This window comes from Aricia agestis, chromosome 4 (assembly GCF_905147365.1).
Source record: "Aricia agestis chromosome 4, ilAriAges1.1, whole genome shotgun sequence".
NCBI classification, from domain to species: domain Eukaryota; kingdom Metazoa; phylum Arthropoda; class Insecta; order Lepidoptera; family Lycaenidae; genus Aricia; species Aricia agestis.
Genome location: NC_056409.1, coordinates 17,863,781 through 17,874,320, shown reverse-complemented (window position 1 = coordinate 17,874,320; position 10,540 = coordinate 17,863,781). Strand labels below are relative to the sequence as shown.

The following is a 10,540-nucleotide window of genomic DNA, read 5'->3' as shown; positions in this document are numbered from 1 at the left end:
ATGAAATATTATGTATAATTAAATATTATTACACACTGCACAGCTGTTTTGATTTAAGGGGTACCAGGGTTTTTTTTTTATAAAAGCTTTTGACACCAATTTTGTTGACATCGCGCGCTATAAACTGAAGTCCACGCGGACGAAGTCGCGGGCAACAGCTAGTAGTGCATATTTATTTTAATTCAAAATGCATAAATAATTTGTGACAATTATAATGTAACCAATTTACTAAAATATTTACTACATGCAAAATATATTTTAGCTCATCAAGTTCAAGAACTAGTAAATGGGGTTCTAGAATTTTTTCCTGCCCAAAAAAGGTCTATTATATTATTGTCGATTTTTTAAAATAAAATGGAGAACACTTCTCTTGTACTATCTTTAGACCTCCGTGCAGGGGTGGTCAGCTCCCTACTTAATAGCCTATCACGAAACAGGGGCTAGACCTGGGATGCCAATGTAATGGAATATATTTTTATTTTCTAATTTCTGGAAAAAATATACCAGGAGGCCCATTTAGGACAGTCAGTATGGAAGAGTCTGAAACTGTAATACATACGAAGCTCCTTAGCCGAAGCTTCTTAGAAACCGTGACATCTATTTTCTTATCAATAATCGGGAATCAAAACTACCAATCTAAGCCAAAAATGTATAAAATAATCACCTTGTATCTTTATGTCACCAATCAGTAGATTTGATATAAAAAACGAAATTTATTGATTTTCGATCCAAATGTTTACAAATCATAAGTAGGTGCGTCATCAACTCATCGTTTAGGAGGGCCAATGATGCGACTCTCGTGTCAATTTAATATGGCGAATAGGTTTGAAAAACAAAGGTGGCAAGGAATCGGTTAATGCGGCTAAAATATTTCATGGAGAAGGCGGGGGGCTTGTTTTCTTGGTGTTAGCAGCTAGAACAGCACCTGGAGCAGGATATGGCCTCATACTATACAATGGACCAGACACTGTACTATCAACACCTGTTTTAGCATGGACGTCTAAGCCAGCAGTCCATTTCCCTCTAGGAATATCGGAGTAAGAAGCTGGATCCATTGGATCTAAATCATTATCTTTTACCCTTTGCTTCCTTTTGTCTCTGTGATGTGTATTCTCTCTTTCCTTTTCCTTGCGGTCTCTCCGTTTTTCTTTGTGATGCTGTTGAGGTACTTCTTGATCTGAAGCCTCACTACTTTCGTCACTTTCATCTCCTTCCTTTAACAGTCTCTCCTCCCTCAAATGGGCAGCACTCTCGGAAGGAACGGCTTTGGGATGTGAAGGCGGTAACCATGACACCAAATTATTATGTAAATTCCAAAAGTAAAAGTGACCGGTACCCTCGTCATATACTTCCTCCCATCCGGGTGGTAGTGGCCACAATTCTAAAACTTTTGCCTTAAGTTCGAGGCATCTGTCACTAGGAACGATTCTTCCTTGTTTCCACGTTTTCACACAGTACTTGGAGCATTCATGGTAAATATTGCTTTTGTTTGGGCAACCTTTATGACCCTTTATGGGATCTACATTAACACCTTCTATTCCTTCCCAAAAATTTTCCTTCGTGTTATTTTCTTCCGGTTTGTTGTCGTAATCTTCTGCAATAATTTCTTCGTTTACCGGTGGAGTTTCCGAGTTATTGCTGTTAGGCTTGAGAAGACCTCGTTTGGCTAATCGAGCGGCTAATGCTGGTGGTAAAGGCATTTCTGTTTGGCGAATAGTTGAAAAATGATGTGAATCTTATTTCGATAAAAGTAACCTATTATTTCAATTACTATTACAATTTACAACGCATAAAAACAAGTAATTCGCACTTTTTTGCTGGAAAATAGTTCTTTCTACTTCTTCTTCTTTTTGAATTATGGCTCCTTTGTGAATCGCCAACTTTTCTAAAACAACGCTCTTGGTTTGCTGTCAAAATCAAAATGACGTTATTGACGTACCTTTGGAGTTTGGATGTAACTTCTTCTCTTTCTTTGCAAATTTTTTTTTATGATACATTTCCCAACGTTTTGAAACACGAAAGCTGAATTATGAATATTTCACAAAAGAATAACCCTGATTTGTCTATCTAAAGATTTTCTATTATAATTTATTATGTAATGAGTAATGACTAATCAGTAACGACTAACGAGGCACCTAATTTATTGAAGAAAGAAAGAAAGAAAGAAAGAAAATGTTTATTTGTGCAGGAAAACATACATAGTTTAGTTACAATAAATAATACATACATCATAAAATGTTTTCGAGCACAAGCCGACGCAGCTCAGCATATGCTGACTGTAAGCAATCAGCGCTGATCTTCCGCTGGGCCGACAGGTGACGTCACGGACATCAATCCGGGTTCACAGATGCAAGTTTATATAACTTATGACACAACAATATAGAAAGCAGCAAGTCACAAAAGTTTATTTTTAAGATGAAAAGAGTAAAGACACAAATATCAGGAATGTACCTAAACATATTATATCTTCAATATTAATCATAGCATTTTATAATTAGAAATTTAAAACCAGTGTAAATAAAAAGTATAGTTAAAACAGTAAAAAGGGGAAAAACGACATCTAAATCAATAAACCAACAACTAATTTAAAATAATAATAATAAAATTAAAACTAAAAACAAGAATTTCATTGAATAACGTAACTTCAAAAAATTATTACGTAGTAGGTAAAAATAAATAAATAATGTTAAAAAATAAATAAATAAAAAATATAAAATAAAAAATATAAAATTGGTGTAATATAATAATATTATGTATAATATCATGCAACATTAAACTGTACTAATAAATATTGTGAATAGGTGAACATAATAAATATATAATAAAATAAAAGAAACACATTCTTATTATATTGCACTAGTGTCTATTTTCAAGGACGCTTCAGCCATTTGGTGATCAAGAATAAATCTCCTGAGTTTCTTTTTAAAAGTATTAAAACTCTGCGAGTTCCTTATTGGGGGTGGAATATTATTCCAACATTTGGTCGCGGCATAGCGGAAGCTGCCTTTGAAGGCGGCTGTTCTGTGTCGCTCCAAAGTCAGCTGGGGCACACATTGTCTTGACACATATTGTCGCGTTTTCCATGTAAGTTTCTCAAAAAGATAACTTGGCTCCTTATATTTCATAACGCCAAAAAGAAGACACGCCAAGTGAAGCTTGCGTCTATGTCGCATTTTTAAAATAAAGTTTTCATTGAGATAAGGAGTCACGTGAGCCCTTTTGGGAATATCAAAGCAAAACCTCGCGCAAGCATTTTGCACACGTTGCACTAGCTTCTTAGTTTTAGCGAACAATCGCGGACCGAAGACTGCATCCATATAATTAAATTTAGACAGAACAATCGATTCTACCAACTGGACGCGTAATGGCACACAAAGATAAGGCCTCATCTTGTACAAAATTTTAAGTCTATAAAAACAGTCACGTACACAGTTTGCTACATGACTTTCAAATCTCAGCCCACAGTCCATGTGAAGACCGAGATTTTTGGCCTCGTACACTCTTTCAATTGGCACTCCCATGAGCTCAACATCCGTCTTCATACAAATATTAGACAATTGGAATGTGTTATCGAAAATTAAGTACTTTGTTTTGATTGGGTTCAGTACAAGACAGTTCTTAGATGACCATCCTGCGATGCTGGACAGATCCAGGTTAAGTTTAACGATAGTATCATTTATTTCATTAGGCTTACACGAGATATATATTTGTATATCGTCAGCGTATATATGAAATTTACAATATTTAATAATATTTACTATATCAGCTAGGTATAAAATAAATAGAACTGGTCCTAATATAGAACCTTGTGGCACTCCTCTGTCAATAGTAATAAAATCTGAAAGCACCTCTGTACCATCGTCTCTAGTAATTTTGATGCATTGACAGCGATCACTCAAATAACTCCTAAACCATTTTACAGCTTCTTCGTCGAATCCATAATAACTCAATTTGGACAGAAGAATATCAAAATTTAAACAATCAAATGCGCGTGAGAAATCTAAAATCTATTGAAATTATGGCCTGTATTCACTTTCATTAGTACAAGTGCAAGTGACTAGTAATTGAGGCAGTGGAGTGTAGGTATGTAGGTAGTGCAAGTTATAGTGTCCAATTCTTATTTAGTGATAATTTTGTGGCTCTATTTAGTAAATTCAGTAGTAGCTGTCAACCAGCGATTGTTTTTTTGTCAACCATGCGAGTACGGCCGAACATCGAGAGCGAGCTTGCAATTGCAAGAAGTACTCAAAGAAGTATTAAATGCGGTGCTGTCTGAAACGGGAACTCTTTTGGAAGCTGAATTTGCAAGACCAAGAAAAATATGGGATCAATAGAAGACTTTGCTATTTTTTGCAAAACAAGACGAGCGTCCGAGTTTCAAAAATACAACTGCCATTTTGACATGTCCTTCATTTTTAATATTCCTTTTATTTAAAACTAGTTTTAAACTATTTAACCATAAAGTATTTATATAAAAACTAGCTGATTAGTTAACTACCTGTAGTTTCTGAGATTGACGCGTTCAAGCAAACATACTCTTCAGGTTTATAATATTAGGTAGATATAGATTTTTTTTAATTATCGCTTGACAAACTCGAGTCTCGATCTAAAAGACTATGAAATGGTATAACATGGTAGTGATGATGATGATGATGATGATGAAGAATGTAATTTGCATAGTAGCATATGCTTTCTGTTCTTAAAACAACGCCGAAACTCCCAAACTTGTATCTATAAAGAATCAGGAATTCTCTCAGCACCTTCCGAACCACGGTATACCAGGTATATCTCGGTGCAAAATCTTACTTGTTGGTAGCATATGCTTAGAATACTTCTCACGAAACCGAAGTCACCATATGTTTCCCTATAAGTTTTGAGGAGTTCCCTCGATTACTTATGGATCCTTCATCAGATAACCACTTTTCTGAATATAATACCAAATTGGGATGATACCCTATATACCAAAAGAAAAATTTTGAAAATCGGTTAACAAACGGCGGAGTAATCGTTGAATATAAGAAAACGAACATAACACCTCCCCCATTTTGAAAGTCGGTTAAAATTGTAGCCTATGTGTTATTTATTTAATATTTTAATCAGCACATGAATTGAATAACAAAATTTTTTTCAAATTAATCGTAGCACCATCTGTCAGGACAAACTAAAATTGAAATAGAATAATATTGAATGCGATGATAGCGCCGTCCGCCGGATCTAATGTAAAACATTCCAAAATCAACAACTCCTTATAAATAAGAAATTAATTGAAAAAAACATTTTTCAGTAGACCAAACTGTAAATCTAAACCATTCTCGAATCTCCACGAACACACACAAAAAATTTCATCAAAATTGGTCCAGTCGTTTAGGAGGAGTTCAGTCACATACACACGCACACAAGAAATATATATATTAAGATTAGATATCGCCCGCAACGGAGTTGCGGCAAAAATTAGTTTATCACGCGGAAACCGTGCGTATTTTCGGGATATAAAAATATCCTATGTCCTTTCCCGGGACTCAAAGTATCTCCATGCCAAATTTCAGCAAAATCGGTTCTGAGGTTTGAGCGTGCAGAGGTAACAGACAAACAGAGAGACACACATTCGCATTTATAATATTAGTAAGTATAGATTAGTATGGAAGTAATTGAAAAGGTGTCCTTTTGTACTTTTAATATAATATAATTATAATATCATATCTATGGACGCTTCACACCACGTCAGTCTGGCCCCATGCTAAGTACCTGAAGGATTTTTGTTACGGGTACCAGACAACGGAAATATAATATTTAATACTTTTATACTACACTAGATAACGCCCGCAACTCCGTTGCGCCAAAACTCGTTTATCGCGAGTGTACCGTACATTTTCCCGGGATAAAAAGTATCCAATGTCCTTTCCCGGGGCTGAAAGTATATCCATACTAAATTTGAGCAAAATTGGTTTAACGTTTTTTTTTTTATTAAATAAGGGGGCAAACGAGCAAACGGGTCACCTGATGGTAAGCAACTACCGTCGCCCATGGACACTCGCAACATCAGAAGAGCTGCTTGCCGGCCTTTAAGAGGGAATACGCTCTTTTCTTGAAGGTTTGCAGGTCGTATCGGTCCGGAAATACTGCTGGTGACAGTTCATTCCAGAGTTTTACAGTGCGCGGCAGAAAGTTACGAGAAAAACGCACTGTGGATGACTGCCACTCATCAAGGTGATGAGGATGGTATGTTTTTCGCGTGGGACGATAGCGAAAAGTTGCAGGTGGTATGATTCCGAATAATTCCTCAGAGCACTCCCCGTGATACAACCGATAGAGGATGCAGAGTGAAGCTACATCTCGGCGTAATTCCAGGGGCTCCAAGCTGTTTGAAACACTATGGCAGTCAACATTTCGAGCAGCCCTTCGTTGGATACGATCCAGAGGGAACAGTTGGTATTTTGGCGCCCCTGCCAAGAGATGAGAACAATATTCCATATGAGGCCGAACCTGCGCCTTGTAGAGTTGTAGGCGTTGGTCCGGACTGAAGTACTGTCTCGCTCTGTTAAGAACACCAAGCTTCTTCGAGGATAATTTGGCCTTACCCTCAAGATGATTTAATATAATATAATTATAATATCATATCTATGGACGCTTCACACCACGTCAGTCTGGCCCCATGCTAAGTACCTGAAGGACTTTTGTTACGGGTACCAGACAACGGAAATATAATATTTAATACTTTTATACTAGACTCGATGACGCCCGCAACTCCGTTGCGCCAAAAATCGTTTATCGCGAGTGTACCGTACATTTTCCCGGGATAAAAAGTATCCAATGTCCTTTCCCGGGGCTCAAAGTAAATCCATACTAAATTTGAGCAAAATTGGTTTAACGGTTTGGGCGTGAAGTGGTAACAGACAGACATACAGATAGACAGATATAGACTGACAGACACACTTTCGCATTTATAATATTAGTATGGATAGGTACACAATATGCATATTATTATATTGTTTAAGATTTTTATTATACTATATTATACACTTAATATATTTTTATAAGCATACAGTCTCCAGACCCAGGAACATTGAAAACTTTTTGTTCCGTCGCCGTGATTCGAACCCGCGACCCCCGGCTTGAGCTGCCACACCTTTGTATTAGCTTCATGCACTCAACCAATTGAGCCACAGAGATCGTCTCTTTATTTTGATAAATTACTAACTTTCTTTAAATTGAAAGAAAAAATAAATTAGGTACATAGTGATAATTATAATTAATTAGCCCCCACTATTTCCATTGTCCTCAGAATGAATTCAAAATTGATCAAAAAATTCAAAAATGATCCATCTTATTTACTGAGCCTGTGACGGCCAGGCCTTCCTCAGTTTCGGAAAGTTATATTTCAACATTCTGAAAACATTTGCTTCAAAATTCAGAAATAAAACAATGTTTATTTATTATTGTTTATCTGAAGGTCTACCTGCGGGGCTAAAATGGTCGCTTTGAAGAATCATGATATGAATCATAATATGATTCATTTTTCTAAAATCGCAAAATGCAACTCTGCTTGCAATTCATTTCTGTATTTTTGTACTGATTTGACATTTGTCAGTTTGACAGTTTTGACAATTCATTTGCTGAATTGATTGAGAGGAATTGCTAAATGTGACTATTTTAGCCCCGCTGGTCTTTGAGAAAAAATAAAGCTCAATTTCATAGCTGGCAGGCACGCTGCGAGTGAAGGGAGGAAGGGCGCGCGGGACGTGGGTACTCGCACTTGCACTTGCAAAAAATAGAACACGCTTTTAATCACGTTACTACGCAGCCGACTAGTCACTCTCACTGATCAGTCGCTGTCCACACTTACTTTCTCCTAATCACTAATGACCCGCACTAGTTACCTGCACTTAATCACTAATCAAAGTGAATACAGTTCTAATCACGTTACTACGCAGCCGGCTAAATACTTGCACTAGTCAGTCGCTGTCCACACTTACTTTCTCCTAATAACTAATTACCTGCCCTAATAACTTGCACTTACTACTAATGAAAGTGAATACGGGCCTTCATGAAGTTGTGTGGCTCGCCGCTCGCCGCGCTGTTTAGACTTGAGATGGACTTGGACTAATTTCCAGTTTTATGTTATTGGGATTTGTAATAAAGATTTGTACGTTATTCTCGATAATAAGTAATAACTTATTTTTGCTACTTAGGCTAGCTATAATTATTATAGGCTTTAAATGATTCCCAAAGTGTGCCCCGTGGAAAGGCAAGAGGGGCGCCGCGCCCGCGCCGTGAGTTGATCCTCCATAACCAAAACAACAAAAATTATAAAATTACAATTATGTAAAGCAGCATGATTTAATTAATATTTGTTTATTATTATTTACCTACCTACATAACGCAACTATTATCATTATAGGTGTTTATTGTAGAGGATGCCGTGACAAAATATATATTCTGTCACTCTTCATTAAAAAAAAGTTAATTAAGTCATCATTAATGTCTCCAAGGATATCCGAGTACGGAGTACGAACTACGCCCGTTTGATAAGTTATTAGTGTAATACTACTACCTATCTGCTATAAATAATGTATGGGACTTATGTCAAAAATTTGAATTAATTACAATTTACAAGTACCTAATTATTTATGTTCCACTCTGAGTGCGGCAGTTACGGCCGTTCCCAATATTTGATCTATCTCTGGTTTTGCCCTACTAGAGATAGGAATAGCTCACATTAGACATTAGAGACTAGCTTTGTCCACACTCCACACTATGCATTTTCATCTTCAATTTTAGTCATCTAGACTTAGGGCCACTTTTTTTTGCGACGGGCGATAACCGATGCGCTCTTCGTCTTCTGCGCGTTTTCATCGCGTTATGACAGATATAAACTTTAGGCTTCCTTGCGTTTGCTGATGCGTTCAACTTACGTTTGTATCGATACAAACGAGAGTAGATAATTATGATTTTTAACAAAAAATTAAAACCCACTTCTAAGGTAAAAACAATAATAACATCCTTATAATATGAACTAAAAAGTATTAAATAATTTTTCCTATCTAATAGTGCCTTTTTCCGAATTCGGCTAAACCTCAACTATTTCTGTACTCAATCTTATCATTTTGAAGTCGAGCTCGGTCGAGTCGGCTCCTATTTCTAGGTGTTGTGGTCTAAGTTCCAACCTAACCTACTTTTGGACTTTCTGGATTGTATTTATTTATAAGTATTTATTTATAAGATTTTATTTATAAGTATTTTCGCCATACTTGCGCCAGTATTATAGTACTCTGTGGTCATACTAACGAGGTTCGTATATCGGCCTGTATCTGGCCGGGGGTTGATTTTTGAGAAAAGTTTATCTGAGCTTTCTTACTCCCCTTGGCGCCCCCTATCGATTGGTGTATTCAAAAGGGGTGGTTATAAGAGGTTGAATTTTTTCGTCCAAATTTTTCTCCGTACTAACGGCCTGTCTTTCGACAGGGGTTGATTTTTGAGAAAAGTTTATCTGAGCTTTTTTGCTCCCCTTGGCTCCCCCGATTGATTGGTATATTCAAAAAGGGTGGTTATAAAAGGTTAAAATTTTGACGAAAATTTTTTATAAGTCTTTTTTCCATAGTGCCCCGTTTCCTTCAGTCCAACCCAAATGTGTGCCTTACGCTCTGGAGTAAAGGTTGAATTTATTACTTATGTTCAATTTTGTGGTACTTGAAATATTATGCATTTTGAAACAACATTAAGTATATTTTTTTGTATTAAAATCGCTTTGAAATGTACCAAATAAATAAGGACATAACGTGATGACTGATGATATTTTATGGTGTTGTGTGTATATTGTATTCATATACAACCATGTGAGTTGTGACATTGGTTACTCTGACATGCTAGTGATGATGATGATGATGATGAATGTAATTTACATAGTAACATAGGCTTTCAGTTCTTAAAACAACGCCTAAACCCCCAAACTTGTATCTATAAGGAATCCGGAGTTCTCTTAGTATCTTCGGAACCATAGTATACCTTGGAGCAAAATCTTGCGTTTTGGTAGCATATGCTTAGGATGCTTCTCATAAAACCAAAATCACCATACATCACCACACATGTTTCCATATAAATTTTGAGGAGTTCCCTCGATTACTCATGGATCCCATCATCAGATCACCACTTTTGTGAAAATGGGACCAAATTGGAGTGAAACCCAATATAACAAAACAAAAATTTTGAAAATCGGTTCACAAACGGCGGAGTAGTGGTCCAACATACAAAAATAAAAATAAAAATATATCCACAGCCAAATATACAACCTCCTCGTTTTTTGGAAGTCGGTTAAAAAAACGTCGTGTGGAAGGGCCCTTACACAACGCTACTTGTCTCTTCGTACTTCGGAGTTATGAATTATACTTACACATTATAACACTATGGTTGTTGCTTCTTTGGGAGGAAACTCGGCTCACCCAAAAATGAGGAAACTTTGAAGGCCAAACACCCAAGGCAAATAATACTCGAATAACAAGCTATCGAGATAGATATAAGTACTAACCGGTAGCCGGTACTAGGG

The 10,540-nt window shown here is 36.6% G+C and overlaps 1 protein-coding gene across 1 annotated transcript; it reads right to left on the bottom strand.

Moving 5' to 3' along the window:
• Positions 1–347: 347 nt before the first annotated feature.
• On the bottom strand, positions 348–1,847 carry LOC121726580 (polyglutamine-binding protein 1). Its single transcript, XM_042113996.1, has one exon. It carries the CDS (start codon positions 1,698–1,700, stop codon positions 873–875), a length of 828 nt encoding a protein of 275 aa, XP_041969930.1. The 5' UTR covers positions 1,701–1,847; the 3' UTR covers positions 348–872.
• Between the last annotated feature and the right edge of the window lie 8,693 nt (positions 1,848–10,540).

Bases quoted from the DNA above. Each gene is read 5' to 3' on its own strand.
- LOC121726580 (XM_042113996.1), bottom strand. From the start codon at position 1,700: ATGCCTTTACCACCAGCATTAGCCGCTCGATTAGCCAAACGAGGTCTT.